We start from the raw sequence: 26,457 nt of genomic DNA, 5'->3' as shown, positions 1-26,457 counted from the left end.
CTTTTATTTTGAGCCGATCAGATTTTTCTGCCTCCTCTCAGTAAGCACTCCTGTGTATCTGATCACTAGACCTGGGTCTCTGATGCCCATAGATCCTCTTTGGGAGAAACAAGAGACATTATATACTAAGTCGTTTAAGTCATCCCAGATAAAGACTGAATTAATTTACATCTCAGGGGAAATTTGAAACTGGAGTCTCCTATCCTGAGGTCCTTCTACTTCCTGCAGAAAAGTTAATTTAGGTCATTTCCCGATACCCATTGCATGATGAGCAACTGTTCCTGTGAATGAATCCAAATAAAAGCATGAAGAAAATGCGGGGCAAGTCAGTCTTCTGAGAGAGTTCTTTACCTGAGGCCCCAGACTTCTCAGAGTCTCCTGGACCTTGGCCTATCAAGGCTTAAGATGCTTATTTAAAATATTTAGAAAATCAAATTTAGATTTTATTATTCATATGACACTAACACATGTAAGTCTAGCATAATTAGGATTTTACTACATATTTATTTCAATGATGTCTTTATTTCGATACAGAAAAATAGAGAGAAGGAAGTCATGTTTTAGGCAACTGCAAGAATCATTTTTAGCATCATTTCAGTAAATAAATATCTTGTGATCATGACAAGATATTAGGGAGATGAGCACATCACAGGTTATCTGGGTAGGTCTAAAACTGAATTCCTCTGAAAAAGAAGTAATCCACAGTTTAGCAGTGTGAAATATTCTTATATTTTCTCTGCAATATATTACTTTAGATGACTGTATATATCATGGTGAAATTTCCCTTTGTTTTTTAAGAATTTTAAAACAATTATTATATTGAGAGTAAAACTGTAATTTTTGCTTTACAATAAATTTCCATGTGGTTTTAACACCAATTCCCCAAAACGTATGTTCTTTATCAACAAACAGGATATACAGCTTAGAAGTTTTACAGCAATGTTTCACAGACATCATATATTGAACACTGAAAAAGATTTCTATGAAAACATCTGGTAAACACAATTCAAACTGAACTTAGCTGGTGATGTGCATATTTTTCTAACTTTTTTTCAGCTTGGATATATATCTTAAAAGAGATGTAACCACTTTTTTTTTCCAGGAGAAATTTAAACTACTAATGTACTTTATGTATTTTTTTATGATTGTTGTGACATTTGTCTTGTTGTCACTCTGCAAAGTATTGTGTGACTTTTTCAAATAGCTACTTTAAACTGGATTAAAAATTTTTCTTAGCAGTGAATTTAAAAATACTCTCCACATTTGCCTCTGCCAACCAGCTTACCAAATGAATCCCAACTTATTCCTGTGGCTACTCATGATTTCCTCCACTTTGATTATTTTTTGACACATTTTGTTTGCTTTTAAAGAATAAAGAAAAAGGACACTTTTCACAACTTCTATGAATACTGCCCCACTCAATGTGAGAATGTCTGAAGAATTCTGAAAGCAGACGGTCAGTGATTAATAAACGCGTATCATAAACCAAGATGGTTTATAATCTATTGTAGCTCACGAAATGTAACAAGACCGCTATGCACCTGAAGATATTTCAAAGCAAACTGAAGTCCTTCCAGGTTTTTCTCAAAGCAGCAGACTTCAGTAAAAGACTTAGGAATGTTTGTTAATTTTTTTCATTCATCAACTTGAAACAAAATTCACCACATAAATAGTTAACTGTGTTCCTGTGATCACCCCTTCATTCTTTATCAGATGGTTTTAAAGCAACAATCAGTGGTATCATTATGTGGATCATTTAACAATGAAACCCATTAGATAAGCAAAATCCTAAAAGACTGGTATCAGTTAGTAGTGATAAGGGTATGGAGAAACCAGCATTCTAATATACTGTTTGAAATGTAAATTTATATAATTTTTTTGACTGTAATTTGTAATATTTTAACATATATATATGACTTAGAAATATCACTTTTAGGAATTTGTCCTATAACAGAAAATATAAACATCTTAGGCAACAACGTTTAATTCACTATTGTATGTAATAGTAACACTTTTGAACATCCTAAATGTCCATCAATAGGGGAAGGATTAAACATACATTCACACAATGGAATATGTGTATTTTCTAAATTGAAAATATGCCCAAGACATTTTAAGTTAAAAAATGCAAGCTTCATGGGGGGACTTAGAAGATGGCAGAGGAGTAAGAAGTGGAGATCACCTTCCTCCCCACAAATACATCAAAAATACATCTACATGTGGAACAACCCCTACAGAACAACTACTGGACACTGGCAGAAGACCTCAGACTTCCCAAAAGGCAAGAAAATCCCCACGTACCTGGGTAGGGCAAAAGAAAAAAGAAAAAACAGAGACAAAACAATAGGGATGGGACCTTCACCTCTGGGAGGGAGCTGTGAAGGAGGAAAAGTTCTCACACACTAGGAAGCCCCTTCACTGGCAGAGACAGGGAGTGGCGGAGGGGGGAAGCTTCGGAGCCACGGAGGAGAGCGCAGCAACAGGGGGGCAGAGGGCAAAGTGGAGAGATTCCCACACAGAGGATCGGTGCCGACCAGCACTCCTGAGAGGAGAGGCTTGTCTGCTCACCTCCTGGGGCAGGTGGGGGCTGGGAGCTGAGGCTCGGGCTTCCGAGGTCGGATCCCAGGGAGAGGACTGGGGTTGGCTGTGTGAACACAGCCTGAAGGGGGCTAGTGCGCCACAGCTAGCCAGAAGGGAGTCCGGGAAAAACTCTGGACCTGCCTAAGAGGAAAGAGACCATTGTTTCGGGATGTGCGAGGAGAGAGGATTCCTTCCCTGTCTGCCCACAGAAGGGAGAGCACCGCCTAAACAAGCTCCACAGACAGGTGTGAGCTGAGGCTATCAGCGCGTACCCTGGAGACGGGCCTGGAACGCTAATGCTGCTTTTGCAGCCGCCAGGAATCCTGTGTGCAAGCACAGGTCACTATCCGCCCCCCCTCCCCCGCCACCGGAGCCTGTGCAGCCCGCCAATGCCAGGGTCCCATGATCCAGGGACAACTTCCCCATGAGAACACACGGAGCGCCTCAGGCTTTTTCAACATCATGCTGGCCTCTGCCACCACAGGCTAGCCTCACATTCCAATTACGACTACCATACCCCTCTCTTCCCCCCAGCCTGAATAAGCAAGACCCATCCTGTCTGGGTGGGAACAGATGCCTGAGGGCGACCTAGACGCAGAGGTGGGGCTAAAGCCAAAGCTGAACCCCAGGAGCTGTGCGAACAAAGAAGACAAAGGGAAATCTCTCCCAGCAGCCTCAGGAGCAGCAGATTAAATCCCCACAGTCAACTTGATGTGCCCTGCATCTGTGGATTACCTGAATAGACAACGAATCATCCCAAAATCGAGACGGTGGACTTTGGGGGCAACTATAAACTTGGGTTTGCTGTCTGCTACTGATTTGTTTCTGATATTCATGTTTATTTTAGTATAGCTTTCAGCAATTGTTATCATGGGTGGATTTGTTTACTGGTTTGGTTGCTCTCCTTTTTTAAAATTATTATTTAATTTCTTTTATTTTAATAATGTTTAAAAAATTTATTATTATTTTTTCTTTCTTTTTTTCTGCCTTTTCTTCTGAGCCATGTGGCTGATAGGGTTGTGGTGTTCCGGGCTGGTGTCAGGTCTCAGCCTCTGAGGTGGGAGAGACCAGTTCAGGACACTTGGCCACCAGAAACCTCCCTGCCCCACATAATATCAATCAGAGAGCACTCTCCCAGAGATCTCCATCTCAATGCTAAGATACAGCTCCATGCAACGGAGAGCAAGCTCCAGTGCTGGATGCCCCAGCCAAACAACTAGCAAGACAGGAACACAACCCTGCCCATTAGCAGAGACGCTGCCTAAAATTGTACTAAATTCAAAGACATCCCAAAACACACCATCAGATGTGGCCCTGCCCACCAGAAAGACAAGATCCAGCCGCACCCACCAGAACACAGGCACAAGTCACCTCCACCAGGAAGCCTGCACAAGCCACTGAACCAACCTCACCCACTGGGGGCAGACACCAAAAACAACAGGAACTACAAACCTGCAGCCTGCGAATAGTAGACCCCCAAACACAGTAAGTTAAACAGAATGAGAAGACAGAGAAATATGCAGCAGATGAAGGAGCAAGGTAAAAATCCACCAGACCAAACAAATGAAGAAGAAAATAGGCAGTCTACCTGAAAAAGAATGCAGAGTAATGATACTAAAGATCCAAAATCTTGGAAATAGAATGGAGAAAATATAAGAAACATTTAACCTATAAGAACTAAACAGCGAACAATAATGAACAACACAATAAATGAAATTAAAAATTCTCTAGAAGGAATCAATAGCAGAATAACTGAGGCAGAAGAACGGATAAATGAACTGGAAGATAAAAGAGTGGAGATAACTACCACAGAGCAGAATAAAGAAAAAAGAATGGAAAGAATTGAGGACAGTCTCAGAGACCTCTGGGACAACATTAAACAAACCAACATTTGAATTATAGGCGTCCCAGAAGAAGAAGAGAAAAAGAAAGGGTCTGAGAAAATATTTGAAGAGATTATAGTTGAAAACTTCCCCAACATTGGAAAGGAAATAGTCCATCAAGTCCAGGAAGAGCAGAGAATCCCATACAAGATAAATGCAAGGAGAAACACGCCAAGACAAATATGAATCAAACTATCAAAACTTAAATACAAAGAAAAAATATTAAAAAGCAGCAAGAGAAAAGCAATGCAACAAATAACATACAAGGGAATCCCATAAGGTTAACAGGTGATCTTTCAGCAGGAACTCTGCAAGCCAGAAGGGAGTGTGGCAGGACATATTTAAAGTGATGAAAGGGAATACCCTACAACCAAGATTACTCTACCCAGCAAGGATATCATTCAGATTCAACAGAGAAATTAACTTTTACAGATAAGCAAAAGCTAAGAGAATTCAGCACCACCAAACCAGCTCTACAACAAATGCTAAAGGAACTTCTCTAGGCAGGAAACAAAAGAAGGAAAAGACCTACAAAAACAAACCCAAAACAATTAAGAAAATGGTAAGAGGAACATACATATTGATAATTACCTTAAATGTAAGTGGATTAAACGATCCATCCAAAAGACATAGACTGGCTGAATGGATAGAAAAACAAGACCCGTATATATGCTGTCAATAAGAGACACAACTCAGACCTAGGGACACATACAGACTGAAAGTGAGGGGATGGAAAAAGATATTCCATGCAAATGGATATCAAAAGAAAGCTGGAAGAGCAACTCTCATATCAGATAAAATAGACTTTAAAATAAAGACTATTACAAGAGACAAAGAAGGACACTACATAATGATCAAGGCATCAATCCAAGAAGAAGATATAACAACCGTAAATATTTATGCAACCAACACAGGAGCACCTCAATACATAAGGCAAATGCTAACAGCCATAAAGGGGGAAATCGACAATAACAAAATAATAGGAGGGGAATTTAACACCCCACTTTCACCAATGGACAGATCATCCAAAATGAAAATAAATAAGGAAACACACCTTTAAATGACAGATTATACAAGATGGACTTAATGGATGTTTACAGGACATTCTATCCAAAACCAAAAGAATCCACTTTCTTCTCAAGTGCTCATGGAACATTCTCCAGGATAGATCATATCTTGGGTCACAAATCAAGCCTTGATAAATTTAAGATAATTGAAATCATATCAAGTATCTTCTCTAACCACAATGCTATGAGACTAGATATCAACTACAAGAAAAAAGCTGTAAAATATACAAACACAGGGAGGCTAAACAATACGCTATGAAATAACCGAGATCACTGAGAAAATCAAAGAGGAAATCCAAAAATACCTAGAAAAAAATGACAATGAAAACACGACGACCCAAAATCTATGGGATTAAGCAAAAACAGTTCTAAAAGGGAAGTTTACAGCAATACAATCCTACCTCAAGAAACAACTCCAATAAACAACCTAACCTTACACCGAAAGCAGTTAGAGAAAGAAGAACAAAAAATCCCCTAAAGTTAGCAGAAGGAAAGAAATCATAAATAACAGACCAGAAATATATGAAAAGAAATGAAGGAAACAATAACAAAGATCAATAAAACTAAAAGATGGTTCTTTGAGAAGGTAAACAAAATTGATAAGCCATTAGCCAGACTCATCAAGAAAAAAAGGGAGAAGACTCAAATCAACAGAATTAGAAATGTAAAAGGAGAAGTAACAACTGACACTGCAGAAATACAAAGGATCATGAGAGATTACTACAAGCAACTACATGCCAATAAAATGGACAACCTGGAAGAAATGGACAAATTCTTATAAAAGCACAAACTTCTGAGACTCAACCAGGAAGAAATAGACAATATAAACAAACTAATCACAAGCACTGAAAATGAAACTGTGATTAAAAATCTTCCAAAAAATATAAGCCCAGGAGCAGATGGCTTCACAGGCAAATTCTGTCAAACATTTAGAGAAGAGATAACACCTATCCTTCTGAAACTCTTCCAAAATATAGCAGAGGGAAGAACACTCCCAAACTCATTCTACGAGGCTACCATCACCCTGATATCAAAACCAGACAAAGACGTTACAAAGCAAGAAAACTACAGGCCAATATCACTGATGAACATAGATGCAAAACTCCTCAACTAAAGACTAGCAAATAGAATCCAACAGCACATTAAAAGGATCATATAACATGATCAAGTGGGGTTTATCCCAGGAATGGAAGAATTCTTCAATATATGCAAATCAATCAATGTGATACACCATATTAACAAATTGAAGGAGAAAAACCATATGATCATCTCAATAGATGCAGAAAAAGCTTTCAACAAAATTCAACACCCATTTATGATAAAAACCCTCCAGAAAGTAGGCATAGAGGGAACTACCTCAATATAATAAAGGCCATATATGACAAACACACAGCCAACATCGTTCTCAGTGGTGAAAAACTGAAACCATTTCCTCTAAGATCAGGAACAAGACAAGGTTGCCCACTCTCACCATTGTTATTCAACATACTTTTGGAAGTTTAGCCACAGTAATCAGAGTAGAAAAAGAAATAAAGGGAATCTAAATCGGAAAGGCAGAAGTAAAATTGTCACTGTTTGTAGATGACATGATACTATACATAGAGAATCCTAAAAACGCTACCAGGAAATTACTAGAGCTAATCAATGAATTTGGTAAAGCAGCAGGATACAAAATTAATGCACAGAAATCTCCTGCATTACTATACACTAATGATGAAAAATCTGAAATAGAAATTAAGGAAACACTCCCATTTACCACTGCAAGAAAAAGAATACAATACCTAGGAATAAACCTACCTAAGGAGACAGAAAACCTGTACACAGAAAACTATAAGATATGGATGAAAGGAATTAAAGAAGATACAAACAGATGGAGAGATATACCATGTTCTCGGATTGGAAGAATCAACATTGTGAAAATGACTATACTACCCAAAGCAATCTACAGATTCAACAAAATCCCCATCAAACCACCAATGGCATTTTTCACAGACCTAGAACAAAAATTTCACAATTTGTATGGAAACACAGAAGACCCCAAATAGCCAAAGCCATCTTGCTTAGGAAAAACGGAGCGGGAGGAATCTGGCTCCCTGACTCAGACTATACTACAAAGCTACAGAAATCAAGACAGTACGGTACTGGCAAAAAAATAGAAATATAGATTAATGGAACAGGATAGAAAGCCCAGAGATAAACCCACACACATATGGTCACCTTATCTTTGATAAAGGAGGCAAGAGAACACAATGGAGAAAAGACAGCCTCTTCAATAAGTGGTGCTGGGAAAACTGGACAGCTACATGTAAAAGAATAAAATTAGAACACACCCTAACACCATATACCAAAATAAACTCAAAATGGATTAAAGACCTAAATGTAAGGCCAGACACTATAAAACTCTTAAAGGAAAACATAGGCAGAACACTCTATGACATAAATCACAGCAAGATCCTTTTTGACCTACCTCCTAGAGAAAAGGGAAATAAAAACAGAAATAAAGAAATGGGACATAATGAAACTTAAAAGCTTTTGCACAGCAAAGGAAACCATAAACCAGAGGAAAAGACAACCCTCAGGGGAGAAAATATTTGCAAATGAAGCAATTGACAAAGGATTCATCTCCAAAATACACAAGCAGCTCATACAGCTCAGTATCAAAAAAACAAACAACCCAATCCAAAAAATGGGCAGAAGACCTAAATAGACATTTCTCCAAAGAAGATATACAGATTGCCAACAAACACATGAAAGGATGCTCAACATCACTAATCATTAGAGAAATGCAAATCAAAACTACAATGAGGTATCACCACACATCGGACAGAATAGCCATCATCAAAAAAATCTACAAACAATAAATGTTGGAGAGGGTGTGGACAAAAGGGAACCCTCTTACACTGTTGGTGGCAATATAAATCAATGCAGCCACTATGGAGAACAGTACGGAGGTTCCTTAAAAAACTAAAAATAGAACTACCATATGACCCAGCAATCCCACTACTGAGCATATACCCTGAGAAAACCATAATTCAAAAAGAGACATGTACCACAATGTTCAATGCAGCACTATTTACAATAGCCAGGACATGGAAGCAACCTAAGTGTCCATCGACAGATGAATGGATAAAGAACATGTGGCACATATATACAATGGAATATTACTCAGCCATAAAAAGAAACGAAATCGAGTTTTTGTAGTGAGGTGGATGGACCTAGAGTGTCTCATACAGAGTGAAGTAAGTCAGAAAGAGAAAAACAAATACCACATGCTAACACATATATATGGAATCGAAAGAAAAAAAAAAAGGTTCTGACGAACCTAGGGGCAGGACAGAAATAAAGATGCAGATGTAGAGAATGGACTCGAGGACACGTGGAAGGGGAAGGGTAAGCTGGGACCAAGTGAGAGAGTAGCACTGACATATATATACTACCAAATGTCAAATAGATAGTTAGTGGGAAGCAACTGCATCACACAGGGAAATCAGTTCAGTGCTTTGTGACCACCTAGAGCGGTGGGATAGGGTGGGTGCGAGGGAGATGCAAGAGGGAGGGGATATGCGGATTTATGTATACATATAGCTGATTCACTTTGTTATACAGCAGAAACTAACACAACATTGTAAAGCAATTATACTCCAACAAAGGTGTTAAAAAAATGCAAGCCTCAGACCACTGTCTTAGGATGATGGCAAATTTTTAAAAAATCTATCTTTTGGTAGAAATAGAAATATAGATATGCCTCTATGATCATAAATAAGTCTGGAAAGAGACCCCCACTTTAGGTAAACATGTAAAGTTTTGTATCTACAACACAACCTTAGATTCATAAAATCTGAACAAAAACACCTCCATAGTTTTCATACAGGAAGATATTTGTTTAATGGAGGTTATTAGTTAATTCTAGATTATAGCAACTCTATAACATAGACTGTAAATATCCTACCAAAATGAAAAGAGAAGCATCCTATTTCCAAGAACAGATCCTAAAAGAGTTGAGGAATCTCCCTGAAGATGATAGCTCATGATTTAAGACAGATGTGGCCAATGACTATTTTTACCTCAAACCTGCTCTGCATAGTAACTGCATACAGGTGTCCTGCTCTCCATCCCACAACCCTCTACTTGAAGCTCAATATCTGGCTGAGTGCCTGACAGAGAGTAAGCACACAGTAAATACATTGTGGATGGATGACCAAATTCCCAATGTTTAGCAGACCAACAAAAGTAGTTTTTACCATGAGCACTTCTGAAAATCGATATGGTAGGAAGCCTACAGAAAAGCTAAATTATGTGAGGTGGAGTCTTAGCTACATACTTCCTAGGACCTTGAGTTTTATTTCTTCCTTATTTCTCCACAAAAATTTTCTTATTTGCTCTTGTCTTTAGTGCACTGTGAGATCACCACCAATGAACCACGTTTACTTCAAACTATCTCCCCTACTGGCTGAATAGGTCAGAAGAATACCTGGCCAATACAAAGCAGCTTTTTTTTTTTTTTTTTTTTTGCGGTACGCGGGCCTCTCACTGTTGTGGCCTCGCCCGCTGCGGAGCACAGGCTCCGGACGCGCAGGCTCAGCGGCCATGGCTCACGGGCCCAGCCGCTCCGCGGCATGTGGGATCTTCCCGGACTGGGGCACGAACCCGTGTCCCCTGCATCGGCAGGCGGACTCTCAACCACTACGCCACCAGGGAAGCCCCCCAAAGCAGCTTTTTATAAAGGAGTCAGAACTGAGATGGCGGTTTTAGGGAGAGCAGAGGACACTTTTACTAGTAGAGTGAAATCCTACCTCAAAGGCATAGCCTAGTTGGATTTTCACCTGGGAAAGAATAGCAGCAAAGAGACCAAGAAAGCAGGAGGTATACAAGAATTGATGGTTTCCTCAAAGGCAAAGACTGGGACTTTAAAGGCACAGATGTAAAGCCAGGTGTTGTAAATAACAGCAACAGCCAGCAAAGAAAACACTGTCTTTTTGAATTCACATTATGGAAGGCACACTTGCACACACAAACATCTATCAGGAAGAGTAACACTGGTTTAAAAGGACAATTTGTATATTTCATGAAAGGCCAGTGATACTTAAACTGTAAACTTCCTTCTGCTACCACCAGGGGTATACAAAATGTGGTGATAATCACTTTGTCACCTCTAGCATCATATTTACAAACATGAATTTCTGCATTTCCTAAAGCAAGGACGCGTAAGTGGTAATCCCTTTGTCAGTAAATACAGCAGGGGCTCTTGGAATAAAGAGTAGACAATGAAAGAAGTGAACAAGTTTCCGAATTTTAAAGTTCAGTTGAAATTAGTGTAAAAAACGGAAGGTGACAAATCTAGAACTATTTCGATGTTTGGGTGATAACATTCATTTTCTGTTTTTAAAATGAAAACACACTAAATTATATGTGTTCAAGTATGGGGCATTTTTTATATCTCAATTTCACAAAATCTGAGAAATTTTTATTTTTAAAAGAAATTAGAATTTTACCATGATTTTTACAAGGGTAATAGGTGCTACATAATTTACTTGAGAAAACTGATCACAAAAATACCCACTTTACTAATCTAAAAGTTTTAAACACATAAAACAAATTAAAAAATGGCATTCACTGTATTTTCCTCCTATCAATCACACATAGTGGTCACTGCTCATTCAAGAAAGATCCAATTAACTTTCTATTCTAATGCCATTTATTAAATCAGAGAGATAATCTTTAAAGTAATCCACATTTCATTAAAAACTGAATAGAATGCATAATTTCAGACACTAAACTGATAGGGGATAAAGAATACTTTGTGTATTATGGAGCAATAATCATAAACCAATGCACTATAACACTCTGAAAATGTGTTTCAATGAGGCCAAACTGGATTTTAATCTTTTATTTCTACAATCGGATAAATACAGAAGAAAAGAGAGGCAGAGCTCATGTTACCATAATACTGCAATAAAACTAATGTAATCCTTTTGATGTGGGGATTCACTCTAAAGACCTGTTTTTAATTACTAAGAATAAAAATAATTTAAGTTTTCTATTGTTTAGCATTTGCCTTGTTCAAAATCAAAGGATTACAATAGGGAATCTGTATTGCCACTATATAAAGATAATAATGTCAACAAATAATAAATGTGTGTGTGTGTGAAGGTGTGAACGTGCAGAAAGGTTGCACCTTCAACAGTGCTTAGAAATCTCCTCACCTACATATCCAAGTTCATCGTTTACAAATTTTGCTTCCCATGTAACCACAGGACACAATTCAGCTAAATTTCTGGCACATAAAAAAGATCCTTTTTCTTCCAGTTTCCAGCAACATGTTCCTTGTTTTCTTCTGACAGTAGACACTTCAGCATTCACGTTTCTACCGACAGTCTGTTAAAGGCAATTCAAGCTTTTTCTGTCTTGCTCCTCAAAATTCTTCCAAGCCCCTGCCCCTGCCCACTTCCAAAGTTATGTCCATATTTTTAGGTATTTGCTACAGCAGGACCCCATTTCCAGGCACCAAAATCTGTATTAGTTACTTTTTATGCTGTAACCAATTGCCACACATTCGTGAGTTAAAACAACACAAATTTATTATCTATGGTTCTAGATGTCAGAAGTCCTAAATGAATGTTATGGCACTGAAATTGAGGTTTGGCAGGCCTGTGTTCCCTTCTGGAGGCTCAAAGGGGAAAATCGTTTCTTTGTCCTTTCTAGTTTCCTGAGGCCACCTGCATTCCTGGCTCATGTTAATATTCTGTATATAACAGGTGTGTGTATGTCAGCATTATTTTCAATTTGAAAAATAGTTTGTTATAAAAATAGAGGAAATGCTATTGAAATTTCTAAAATGTCTGCAAAATAAATTAGTAATATTTTCATAATGTACAACTGCTAAAAATTATAATAAGTATAATAATAAGTAAATAAAGTTCAATTGTCTTCTTAAAATGAATTAAAAATCATCACTAGCCAGAAATTTCCCATCAGTAACTCTTCTGTTTTTAAAAACTGCCCATTACTTTAGCAGAATACTTACACAGTATACATAATTACATTACATATATAATTTTTATTCTATTTTTTCTAGTCTTTACTTTTTAAACCTACTCTCCTCATAAAGAAAAAGGTAAAAATTAATATAAGAAAAAATAAAATGAATAACTCAAGCAAAACTTTTCTTTCTACATAATTTTTTTTCCATTCTAAGACTGTAGTATAGTTTAGATGGAAGGGAATCAAAAACTGACTGGAATACCAAGAGGGCAAACTTTTTATTCATTAATTTTTTTCCTTTTCTGTAGATTAAAAAGAAACACTTCAAATTATTTCTAAAGTATGTCAATAAAACAAAGATGTAGTAAAAGAAGACGACTAATATATCTTCAAGGCATTGAAAAGTGAAATAATTCTGGACAATTAATATTCATTCATTCCAAAGAGACTGCATTTATATTAAATATCAGGCATGGACTTCACAAATATAAGCGGATGTTACCCCTACCCTCATAAACCTTACAGTCCACCTAGACAGTTCTTCATCCTAAGAAATTTCGGAAGAATATATAATTTAGAGAATCATTAGCCTTTGACTTCACTGTAGAAATATTATGCTTTTCTTCTCCTCCAGTTTTTTAAAAGCAAAGGAATATTTTAGTTTTGCAAATAAGTTGAAAAAACTCTAGTAGCTGTTAATTTTTTGTAACTTTCTCTGTATTAAAAAAAAAGAATTTACAAGGATAAGGCCTTTGACAGAGCACAAGGAAATATTGCTGCCTGACAGAGGTTAGTTCCAAGCCGTGAATCACTGATTTAAGCTTTATTAAAACTGTACTTCCTCCCTGCTTGGTTTCACTTAGATATACTTTCATTTTCCTCGGGCTGTAGTCTATTACTAATATACTTTCCTGCAATTCCCTCCCTTCTGAGTTGAAGAAAAAGGAAACCCCAAATCAGATTAATTTTTGAAAACGAGTACATAGATACAATAGGCAAGAAGAATGATGCACATTCCTTTCCCTCGTGAGAGAAAGGAGTGTGAGTACCAGCAAAAGTACTTAGGCATTCAGAGGAAGAACAACAAAGTTAGTCTCGCTGATTACAATTTTTCAGAAGAGCTGGCAGCTTCCTCAAAGCTAATTCTATCCTCAGGACCCAGAAAAGCCCCACCCCTACCCAGGATTTCTTAATAGCCAGACTAAAGCATCACAGTTGACCTTAGTTTCCATCAGCATAAAAAGCGGTATAAATGGATCTGAAAATTTCTTCCTGATGCTTTACCATTTCCTTCAACATGTAGCTGGCAAAATATAAAGCATCTTCGTACAATTTAAGAAACTGTTAGGATTTTAGAGCCTGAAATCCAATTAAATATATTTTTTTCTTCAAACCTCACCCCTACTTTCAAATCTCCCTTCTCTGCAGCTGTGAAGGATACTGCCCAAGAGTGCAATTTAAGAGCCGAGATTGTTGAGATGTACTCAAGTTCATGTGTGATAAACATGGTGGGAATGAATTCAGTCAGAAAGATTCTACACACATGGTACAACCAAATGGAGCTTCCATGGTATTACTGTAACTTCTTGACAGGCTAAGTGTTCTTTTACTTCTCATGCTTGTTATTTTTGAATGCCTGATCACTTAAAATAAGGCACTTTCATCCATCTGCACACTCAGAGAAAAGGGCACCAATGAAAAAATTTGACAAAAGGAGCATAAGAAAAAATTAAAACTATGAAGCAAATGCTTTTTAAGAAACTATTCTTTATCCAGTAATTAGGGAATAAATAGCAAAGGAGGGAAGAAAGAATAAAGTAAATAAAATATTACCAGTGTTTGTATGCTTCCATATATATTGGATAAAATCTTCCATGCACACCTACTCTTTTGTAACAAGCGAATTTTTCTTAATATTGGAATGCATGTTTAAAATGCATGCTAGCAGTGAAGTCAAGATATTTTGAGGGGTTGGCAAAGACCTATATCATCACTGTTTAATATAAGTAATATTCTGAATTAATAATGATCTGATTTAGACCGTTCCCAGGATGGGAATATACAAAATAGTTAAACCAACACCTTTCACAATCACAGGTCAACTTTGGGTTTATCAAAAGAATAAATAAGCTGATATTAAATGAATGGATGAACGGACACATGCATGCTTTAGTGTTTGGAATTCTCTTCTTTCCATGGCTTCTAGAAGAACCATGTGGGTTCCTCCTTTCCAGCTCCTTCGAGGACCAAGTAAGGATAATCCTACCAAAGTACCTATTCCAAGGCAACAAACGGGTTCCTAATATTCTAGACTGACACCTAACAGGAGATTCCCTACTTTTAAAGGTCAATGATTGAGTTATATGGAGTTTAAGTGCTCTCTTCCAATCGTTCCATGAAATAATTGGTCCTTTATACCTCATCTTGGAACCAAACTACTATTTTTCATTATTATTCCTAAGGGGAAATAAAAATCAAATGTCAGTTCAGACATTACCTGCTGCAAGTAACAGATTACCCACCAGTAGTGGTTTTGATAATAAGGACATTTATTTTTTTCACACATCAATATTTGGAGTTAAGGAGTTCCAGCAATTGGTATCTCAGCTCAGAGTTGTTAGGGCTTTGAGTTGGCTTATTTGTTTTCTTTAATGTTCTCCTCTTTTTAACCAATTTGGTTCTCAACTTTCTAAATATCACATCCTTACAAAATAATGCTCAAAATAAGATGGATGGGTTGGGGGTTGTCTCTGCTATCTCTCCTTCCAAAAGTCAGGAAGAAAAAATTTTCTTAGAAGACCAGTGACTATCAAAGTGTAGTCACCTGAGCAATAGCATCAGTCTCAGCTGCAAACCTGTGAGAAATGCACATTCTTGAGCCCCTCTCCAGGACTACTGATTCAGAAACTGTGGAGTTGAGGCTCAACAATCCGCTTTAACAAGCCCTCCAGGTAATTCTGACTCGAGCTAAAGTTTGAGAATCACTAATTAAGACCAATCTGATTCATCCCCTGCGTCTTGAGTCTACCTCCCCTGAGCAGCGAAGGTACTTTCTCCTCAAGGTCTCTGCGTGTGTTCCTTCTGCCGTGAAAGCTGCTCCCCTGCATGGGTCCCTCTCTCATTTCCTTCACCTCACCAGTGTGTCTTTCTCTGATAACTGTATACAAAATAGCGATGCCCTAGACACAAGTCCCAGCATTCCCTATCCTCACTTACTGCTTTATTTCTCGGCAAAGAATTTGTGTCTGGTCTGTTTCCCTCTACTGGAATTTAAGTTCATAGAAGTTAGGGCTTTGTCTATATTTATTTACTGCTCTATCTCCAAGGCCTAGAATGTTGTTTGGTGTAAAACAGGCATTAAATAAATGCTAAATACATGACTGGCATATTGATATCCAAATGAAATTGGAAGAAGTCAAAGAATGGTTAATGGGTAGACAGACAAACAGCAGTTTGCCAAAGCAAACTATTTACAAATGGAGATTTGGAATAAAATCCATTCTTGACTTGAAAACTTAAGGGTTTGTCACAACATAAAAAGTAGCTGTATTTCATTAACTTAAGGAAAAAATCCTCTTTTTCACCTTAAATGCTATGTTCAAATAAATTTACTTATATTACACTTTTCTGTTCTATTAAACTTGATAGCTTTTATTGGAAATGGACAGATTTTACCAACATAGGAACCTCCATCGAAATTAAAATTTTAAATTATCAGTTTTCTTCTAAAAAAACCCAGAAATGAACATGAGGGGAAATTGGACACAATCAAAATAGTTTCAAAATGTAAACTACTTATATAAACAGATTATAATACTTTCAATTTCATATACTATTGGTCTTATTTCTTAGTTTTATTCTAGGGAATTATTTGATATCTTGATTACTTACCAATGCTTGCTTGCTTATAGAATAATTTTATGTAAATTGAGTATGTGGTTCCATAAATGATTATTTATATATTGAGAACACTTTAAATGACATAATATGCGAGATATTATTGACCAAGATAAAATAAAAATTCAATTGAAATACATCTCGTTAGTTTAATATGGATAAAGCATATTTCCTGAGAAATACTTTTGAAAACCCACTGAGTAATTTCTATTATAATCATATAATATTTTCATATTTAAATCTAACCATTAAAATATCACTCACTGAATATTTTCCTTGAGAAAAGAATAAAGTTATAGTGGTATACATTCTTTATGGTACCATGGCACAAGATTCTTAGCTGCTAATTTACAAATAATTTTGTGTGTGTATACCAGTTTTGAGCATTGTTATAAATTATATGTAAAAAGACATAAAGCAAACTGATATCAGTCTAAACAGTGTTCTTTCAGTGGTCAGAGAGACTTGTACCTATACATGTTGAGCATGCAAGTTGCACCATGCTCTTCACTGGACAAGTGACTTTCCAAGCTTGGCCCTTTTTCTTGATGTACGACAGAAACCTTTCCTGAGACTTATTCTCCTTTTTGCTTTCCAAAGATAGCAGCGGACTAAATTCCTTTTTGTATGTTTACAATTTTGGGTTTGGATATGCTATTGTATAAACGGTATGACTTTCATGATTTCCAGTATAATTTAGATTAACCTTTCCACTCCATTCCTGACACATGTCTTCTCAGGGACTTCTTAACTAAATGGGAGTCAGAGAGCAGGACCAATGATCCCAACTGCAATGAACCTAACTCCCAGAACGCTTCTTTTGTCTCATAATATATATTCACATCACTATTTATTTTAGACCTTATGACGTTGATTATTCATATGTTTTCTTTACCAGTCAAGTCAATGTCTGTATTCTCTTTATGTGTTGGCTACCAACAGGTGTGACTTCCAAGAAGGCAGGAAGCAATCCATTACATTGGAAATTTTTTAGAATAATTTTCACAAGTCAAAATATTTTCAAAACGATCATGCTATTTTAGTGTGTGGGCTACTTGTTCTTGGCTTTTAAATTCTTTCACATTTCCCACAAGAATTTCCAGTGCCCTAAGTCAGTACAGTGCACACATTTAAAAAAAATTTATTTATTATATTTTAATTTATTTTTGGCTGTGTTGGGTCTTTGTTGCTGTGCGCGGGCTTTCCCTGGTTACGGCGAGTGGGGGCTACTCTTCGTTGCGGTGCACGGGCTTCTCATTGCAGTGGCCTCTCTTGTTGAGGAGGACAGACTCTAGGCACGCAGGCTTCAGTAGTTGTGGCACATGGGCTCAGTAGTTGTGGCGCATGGGCTCTAGAGCGCAGACTTAGTAGTTGTGGTGCAGGGGCCTAGCTGCTCCGGGGCATGTGGGATCCTCCCCGACCAGGGCTTGAACCCGTGTCCCCTGTGTTGGCAGGCGGATTCTTAACCACTGCTCCACCAGGGAAGCCCCAGTGCACACATTTTAAGTATACAGTTTAATAGGTTTTTGCCTACGTATACTAGACACCTGTGAAATATTGAATCATTCCTTGCCCAGAAGGTTCCTTCTTCCCTTCCTAGTCAATATGGTTATGTCATTTAATAAGTGTATCTTCAACATGCCCTGCCAGAAATGTTTTAATTTTCATACTGAAAATTTTTAGTATGAAAGCTGACCATACTTGTATGTTGTTAGTTTAAAACATAGTCAGGCAAAAAGTAATTTTACCTTAATAATGTGTTTTTTTTCTATGTAGAAAAATGCTAAGTGTCCAGAGAAGGCATTACATTAGATCTGGATAGAAATATATTAAAAATAAACAAATAAAAAATAAAAACAAAACCCCTTACTTTTTCCCCAAGTAATCTCTATCACGAAAACTTAGTTTCATTTTTATTTCTTTCATTACTACATAACACAGATTATGTCCTTCTGAAGCAAGGTACGAAAGGATTATGATAATTATGGTGATGATAAAACAGCAGTTAACTCTTAACTGATAGTTATAGTATACTAGGTACTATTCAGGCATTTTGTACATATAAATTATTTTAATCTTCACAATACTAGTAAGGGGTAGGTACTCTTATCATTCTTTTTTTTTTTTTTTTTTTTTTGGTACGCGGGCCTCTCACTGTTGTGGCCTCTCCCGTTGCGGAGCACAGGCTCCGGACACGCAGGCTCAGCGGCCATGGCTCACGGGCCCAGGTGCTCCGCAGCATGTGGGATCTTCCCGGATCGGGGCACGAACCCGTGTCCCCTGCATCGGCAGGCGGACTCTCAACCACTACGCCACCAGGGAAGCCCTATCATTCTTATTTTTAGAATGAGAGGTTAAAAATTTTGCCCAACTTTAAATAACAGTAAGAAGGGGCAAAGTCAGGATTTGAACCCAGATAGTCTGAGGCCAGATTTCTTTCACGCAGTAAACCACGCTGTCAACCTGAGACCCAGAAGTACAGCAGGGCTAGATTATTAGGCAAAGAAGAAACTACCACAAATGCTCCCTATCTTACTACCTCTGAGTTTCTGGCAAATATTCTATGCCACATGGTAAATCTAATTTCCATAATCCCAGCTCTCCTGCAGTCAAAATATAATATGATATTTGTCATCATAATTTTATTTGTATTGAGCGTGGGACAACATGACACTTAAGCTCATGTAAATGCAAATAATTAAATAGCCGAATAAGAAAATTTTAAATTTTAGAATCATTTATCCATATCTAAAAAACTTCTCGCAGGCTGACATGAGACCATTTTACATTTCTGGTTCTATTTCAAATCCGGAAAAGCATAGGTCCTAAATGCCTTCTGCTATTATCTTCTAAAAATGTCAACTTTAATTCTTGATCCATATGCCAAGTTTTTAAAATAAAATAAATGCCTATACATTATATGCATCTGTATATACTTTCTCTTTTCCTTCATTTAGGATTGCTTTATTGTTTAAAATATCACGAGGAATCTTAGTATTTGAATTGAAAAAGTGTATATTTTTTCTCTTCTGTGAAGCTTTTTTATTACTCCTCATGAGTCAAGGGAAGTCTTTTGTTATTGCCTTTACAAATCAAGAGTATAAAACAAATGCTTAATTGAGCAGATTGATGATTAGATGGAGAAAAATGATGAAAGGAAAGATGCCAGCACAAACAGAATATGGCCATTCATTTTTACTCCAAATGAATCAACTACTGCTCATGAATGGGGGCCTAATACTAATTCTGGCAGCAAACCACCCAAAGCACCAACCCTCTGCGGAGCCCCACCTCTGCATACGAACAGCTTTTTCTCATTTCTCTTGCTAGAATACATACACCAAGTAGCTCTCTCTCCCTTGCTGGCACAGCCAAATAACTCTTAAGTGAAAGATTATAAACATTGTGAATGCAGGAGACTTTCTCCCACTCTGAACTCTAAATATTCATTCAAAGATGAAAATGTTTTCTCTTAAAGAAACAAGGCAACTAAACTATAATATGCAATATAAGGAGGAGAAGTCTTGGCTGTTCCCAGATCTAATTTCTTGGCATCAGTTGGATTAAAAAAATTTTTTAGATAAAAAAAAGTAAAGCATCTTCAATCAAACTGCACTAGCAATATGGACCCGTCTCTGTCCACACCCTTGCATATGCCTAGACCAGCTCCATCTTTTTGTGTTTGATTGTCTACCACAGAAAGTAACAGAGGTTTTTAAATAAGGAATATGCTATTTTCAGCTGATATTGCTGAGCTTTTCCTAATATGTTGGCTGATCAGCAGCACAAGACCTTTCAGATACTAATAAATGGCAGAAACAAGTCCTTCTAAAGTTTTCTAAATCTTTCCTATTCTCAGAACAAGATTCCTCCAGTCAAATACTAGAGGATGGAAAGTATCACTCCATTACATGTTAAAGACACCCAAGTGAGTCAGAGAACTTGGCTGGCAGTTTAACTAGGCCCTACTACAAATACTCTGTAATAGACGTGCCACATTTAATTAGCCCTGAAACTGGGAACAAAGCTCTTTCATTTTAGAAAGTTGGTGAATGGAATTTGGGGAAAAAAAAAAAAAGCAAACCTCTTACCTTTGGTAGCAATTCTTACACACTGGGTTTTAGTTTCCTGAGGGAGTAAAAAAAAAAAAAAAGAAAATGGTCAGGTATAGATATTTCATAAACTATAACTAGTATGAAGATCAATCTGGGGTTACAAAACAGGTTTATAAAGAATAGCGGTATTAAGGACATCATTTTTTATTTATGTTCATGCAGAGACTTTAAAAAAAATCTAAAATAACTTAAAAATTTTAGTATTTTCTAAAGGTGTAGGTATCTGTCTTCACCTTGTAATGAAACAGGCTATCTTGTCTGGGACAAGCAGTATACCATTCTATTTGCATTTATTGTACTTTCTGAACGATCAGAAAGAAAAATGTATTTGCAAAGCTAATACAAATCAGACCCAAATATAAATTTCTTTTTTTAAAAAATATTTATTTATTTATTTGGTTGCACCAGGTCTTAGTTGCAGCAGGAGGGCTCCCTAGTTGTGGAGTGCTGGCTCCTTAGTTGCGGCTCCAGGGCTCCTTATTTGAGGTATGTAGCCTCCTTAGCTGTGGCATGCGAACTCTTAGTTGCGACAGGCATGTGGGATCTAGTTCCCTGACCAGGGATCGAATCCAGGCCCCCCTGCATTGGGAGCACGGAGTCTCATCCACTGCACCACCAGGGAAGTCCCCCAAATATAAATTTCATTTTCACCTCATAGCTGTAGACTCAGACCAAAGCTGAACATTACATACTTTCACTTGGATCCCAGCATGACTAAAGAGCTAAATGATGAAAGTTAGAAAGATCATCAAAAAATTGCATCACAGTTACAGCATATTTTATCTGTTCTTTTTTCCTTTTTAATCTAGTTGTTACAGATTAAATATTTCTTGGTGGGATTATTTTCCTCCTCTAGATGTTAAAGACAGTGAACAAAACAGAGGCTATTTGTTTTCAAGGTGTATTTGTAACTCCATCTTGAGCAGTTCTATAGATTGATAAACCAAGACTTTATATACTTTTCTCTTAGGCATTTATTATTTTTAAATTAAACAAAATAAAGCATTGAGGGGGAAATTAGTAATTAAAAATGAAAATCTGCACTTCTATTACTTAATTGTGACCTGAAGCCTTCCTAGTAAGCTCCAAGAAACTGTTTCACATTCCCATAAAGGCTCAAAGGGACTTTGATTTCCTAAAAGCAATTGCTGTTAAGTCTATCAGGATTACCAGCCTCTGCTGATAGGAGCCATGTCAATTTTAAAACTTTTTTCCAAGATAACTGTGAAATATATTCTTGCTACTCTGTACTTTGATTAAACCACATGTAGACATATTAGCCATTAGAAGAGAAAATTCATATCAAAGCTTTTAAAGAGTGCCAGAGGAAATTCTTTGTAAGTAACAGACATTCATTAACACTTCTCTCATACCACAGACCAAGTAACAAAAGTTAATCTGGAATCTCTCACCTTTCTAAAGATGAATACCCAAACACAGAACCATACTACTTTATACCCAGAATGGAATAAAACTTCCATGGTTGTCTCTTTTTTGAGCAGTCCCATCATGGTAGTGGCATGGAATGATGTGTGGGTGGGAAGTGGGCAGCCAACTCCCACTTAGGTAAAAATAAACTAGAAGATGAGAAGAGCATTTTAAAACATGAGCAGCCTCTGGCTTTGAAGTACATCTTAGAAGATGCTGTGGCATTTTTCTTTCCATATACTGTAAACCAGCCATGCAGGTAAGCACAAAGATAAAGCTTTCATTCAAAAGCAGCCAGTCAATACCCTAAGTTCTCAGGGCCCCTTACAGAAATGCAAATGGATTGTTATATCTTCCAATGAAACTATTCCAAGATATAATACGGCTTTTGCCATAGGACAGCACATATTTCACATCTGCCAGGTACCCACGTCAGGAACTCAATTACCCCAATACAGCAATTTCCTATATAGCTACAAGTACGTGAAAATGTCATTCTTCTATTGAATTTTAAGTTGTAAAAGGTTTCTACTCTCAACATTTTTTTTCTACACCTCCATGCATAAATAAATAAATAAATAAATTAATTAAAAAAATATGTTTTAGGAAAGAAAATCTTTCAAGAGAACAGCATGAGATATGAAAGGCCAGGTTATTTCCCCACGTATGGAACTACTGGTAGTTTCTAACTTCCTGTTGTGTTTCCCTCTTCAATACTCATTTGGGATCCATGGCAGTGTTCAAAAACAACTGTGTCCAGAATGGGAAAAAGAAGGGCAGCCAGGGAGACGGAAAACAGACTTCTTTAACTGCACAGCATCCCACCCTTGCCAGGCTGCCTTCTGTTTCGGTTTTGTCACGATATACCACAGGCGCCGTATTACTTTGTAATCAGAGGACTGTTACTAGTTATTTACTATTTGGCTTGTAACCCCTGAAAAGTTTATAAGGGTTTATTAGCCTGCTGTGGAACACGCATTCTGTTTATCCTGCAGTAAATTTAATCTTCTGAAGCGTGCCACTATTGAGCAAAGAAGACAGAACAATGCTCCATATTTACTGGGGCTGGAGTCCCGGCAGCAGCACACCCACCTTTTCAAATCATTTTACTCACAATTGCCCTTGTGGGCTTTCCTGAAGAGGGCTCAAGGAGAAGCAGTTACTAGGAAACAGGAATGCTGTGCGATGTAACTGGCATGGAGCCCCAGCCCTACAGTAGGCCCCAAACTGTGCATGTTGCTGGGAACAGAAACAACACACCCGCTACACACCGATTGTTTCGTACTTTTTATTTTTTTCACCTGACAAATGTTACTGAGTATTTATAAAATTCAACAGCAGCTTTTCCTCGGGTCAGTGAAAAAGCAAAATCTCGAAGGAAGCTCACCTTCTCCACGCTGCTCATTGCCTGGAAATAGATGTTGTATCCTTTGCGTGGAGCCAAAGGGGGGTTCCAAAAGCCCTGATAGGTCCTATTATCGCCCACGGTGAATGGGGCAGGTTCGGGAAGATTCCCTGGGGGTAGTTCAGCAGCGAAGTAGTACGGTGCACCCCCATTCATGGCATTTTGGTATGTGACAGGAACCTGGTAGCATTCCATGGCTCTGGCTTCTCTCTTGGTTCGGTGAGGGTGCAATTCCTCCACAACAATCTGATAGGCACTTTTTGGAAAAAGAAAAAAAAAAAAAAAGCACACATTTAGAGATTCTAGATAGTGAGATTTCTCAAAAAAGGAACAGCGTACTTAATGTCAACATGCAACGTTTCAAAGTCTTTCAAGTCAGACTTATCCTCCTGCATTCTGGTTTTCAAGCTATTTTGCAGTAAAATAGAATTTCACATGGATTCTGCTTCCCTCTAACCCCAATGCAATTACTAAGGACCTGAAGAAAAAAAAAAGACGAATCACCACAGAACTCCACACATTTTTAAATGTTGAGAGATGAACCACCCTAATAAGGAACCTGACATTAAGCAGAGACACATCATACATTAAGTTCTTTGTCTGATATTTTAAAATGTTTAAACTTAACATTTTCCTTTGAAATCATAGTGTGGAAGGCCCAGCTCCAAGGCCCAACAGAGTGACTGCCTCAGGGCGGGGCTTGAAGCCCCAGTTTGTGGCTGTCATCGTGTTAGAGACAGAATGTGCTGACAGGCTTCTCCACCTCTTGACCTTGCCATGGCATCAACTTCGGCTCAGAGCTATGCAGATCTAAAGCACAAGTGACACGCTGCAATACGGGCACAGATGGACAGAAATCTGTCCTCGCCACCGAAATAGACTGCCTCCTTCTGCTAGAGTTGTTAATAATAAAATGTTACAAATTGTAGGAACAGATGGCATTTGGCCTATTAAACCTCAAACTTAAACCTTCTAATACCTTTCTTAAAAGTCTTAAAACTTTTCTCTAATAGCTAATCTTTTATAGAGGAAAGGAGAGAGAAAATAATGCAACTTTAAAATAAAGATCTGCCTCATCACTAATTAAAATTTTAATCAATTTCTGCAACTGGTATATTAATAATTTTCTTTGTAGGACATTCTTTAGGCAAACTGTTTTTAGGTAATGTACACCTGAGAAAACTGACATTATCAATATATTTTTATATATTTTGTATATTACATATATATAATGAATTTAAAAGAAATATATTTTTAAATTCCTGACAATTATGAGAGAATGCACTATGGTCACATATAAATTAAATATAAATAAGCTGTGTGTAGGGATGTGTGTTTGAATCTTGAACTTCCAGGCAAATACGCTCATTCTATATGGAGAAACCAGTTGCTATTCAAGGGATCTCCAGCAGCAATAGAATATTTTCTTTAATGAACTTCCAAAAAATAAAGAAAGGCGAGAGAGAGATAAAATTTGCATCGAAGGCAATTAGACATTAAATTTTATGCCAGTTTAGAATCTAGTATAAAACTCTAATTTAATATAAACTCTGTTATACCTAGAAACAGAAAACATAGAATAAGAGAAAGGAGCTTTATAAATTAAAGATTTTTTTTTCTTCCTAATTATTCAAGTTCCCATTTTTCATTAAAATAATGCTAAGAAATTGGTAGGTTGGTATCCATCTCCTTTCCTTTAGAAATAGGACAGAAATTGTACAAATGTCAGAAATTGAGATTTGGGCAAGTAACTAAGGCAGAATTCTATGTTATTTGAAATTATATATACTGTATCATTCTCTATACCTCTGCCAAGTTGGTTCTCTAAGCTCCAGGGAACCCTATTGACAAGATACATGCTCTCTGAGGGGTCTGTGGAGCAGGCACTTGTCACTTTTAAAATACAGGAAATACATAAGCATAGCCCTTGGAGAGAAAAAAAAAGGAGAGAGATCATAGCTGACATATGGTATGTTAGGCAAACCTAGTCTTTTCTTTTTCTGTTTATTTTTAATTTAGAATCTATATCTGTATGTTATACATCTGTGTATCCTGTGGATACATACATATGTGTAGATAAACTCTCACATGCACACTCCTCAAATAAATCTAACCTTATATTCTTGCAAAAATGATAATTACCCATCCTTGCTAATTGTTTAACCTAATCTTTATAAATAAATTCCTTGTTAATTAGTCCATACCTCTAGAAAAATCCAGAACATCTGGTGAACATTCAGTCTTAACTAATTCTATTAAAATGACATAGGTTGTACATTCCAAATTAAGGAACTTCACACAAGACAGCTTGTCTTTTCAGATCTATTAAGAACAAAAGCAAACTGCCGATGTTGGAGGGGAGTAAAGGAAGAAAAGGTACGATCTGCTCTTTGGGAAAAATCTCATCGAACTTGAGATGGAGCCCCAAACTAAAAATTATGAAGTTCTTTTTAAAATAAATGATCTTACCTTCATTGTTCAATTTGTCTGAGTAGGTTGTTCTTTACCCCATATTCCGCATTTTTCTAAAGTTGTTTTTTCCCTGCTACTTTCTTATTTATCAATACAAATTAAAGGACAGAAAATAAGGAATGGGAAATCAAATTAGAAGTGATTTGACCGATTACATGTAATGGGTCTGTGCTCTTTCATCCTTGTGGGGTCTAATTACCTAATGGTACTTAACTCTAGCAAGATCTAAATATTATTTGAGCTTAGTACTCTGGCAAATTTAAATATTCCAAAGCCATCAGATAGTTTTATTCACTCTACCTATATTTCATATTTCCCCATTCCTTTTAATTAATTTTTAAAATATTTCTACAATTAAGTTAAAATCAATATACTGGCATCATGAATCTTTACTTAACACTCAAAATATGATTTCTTTATGTTAAAAAACTAAAAATGATTTCACTATACTGTAATTTAATTTGATTAAACATTGGTAGGTAGTCATTTTTAGTTTTTTAGGAGGCCAAATAATGACTTCTCATCGTACAACTTCCCTTCAGTTATAAGACTGTAAAAAAAATATGCGCAGGGATTTTGCCATTAGCTCAAAGCAATTGTATGATAGACATGGTAGATATTCTTCCTTA

At 37.0% G+C, this 26,457-nt stretch overlaps 1 protein-coding gene across 13 annotated transcripts in view; it reads right to left on the bottom strand.

Annotated features, from left to right (window-relative positions):
* Positions 1–26,457, bottom strand: part of PTPRK (protein tyrosine phosphatase receptor type K) — a 566,337-nt gene that overhangs the window by 71,811 nt on the left and 468,069 nt on the right. For all 13 annotated transcript variants that reach the window (XM_067702150.1, XM_067702139.1, XM_067702144.1 and 10 more), the window contains exons 12-13: positions 23,339–23,612; positions 20,500–20,536 (exon numbers count right to left, since the gene is read on the bottom strand). In XM_067702150.1, coding sequence (XP_067558251.1) covers positions 20,500–20,536; positions 23,339–23,612 — 311 coding nt within the window. The remainder of the gene's footprint in view (positions 1–20,499; positions 20,537–23,338; positions 23,613–26,457) is intronic.

This window comes from Pseudorca crassidens, chromosome 13, assembly GCF_039906515.1.
Source record: "Pseudorca crassidens isolate mPseCra1 chromosome 13, mPseCra1.hap1, whole genome shotgun sequence".
NCBI lineage: Eukaryota > Metazoa > Chordata > Mammalia > Artiodactyla > Delphinidae > Pseudorca > Pseudorca crassidens.
This window is presented reverse-complemented; position numbering and strand designations above follow the sequence as displayed.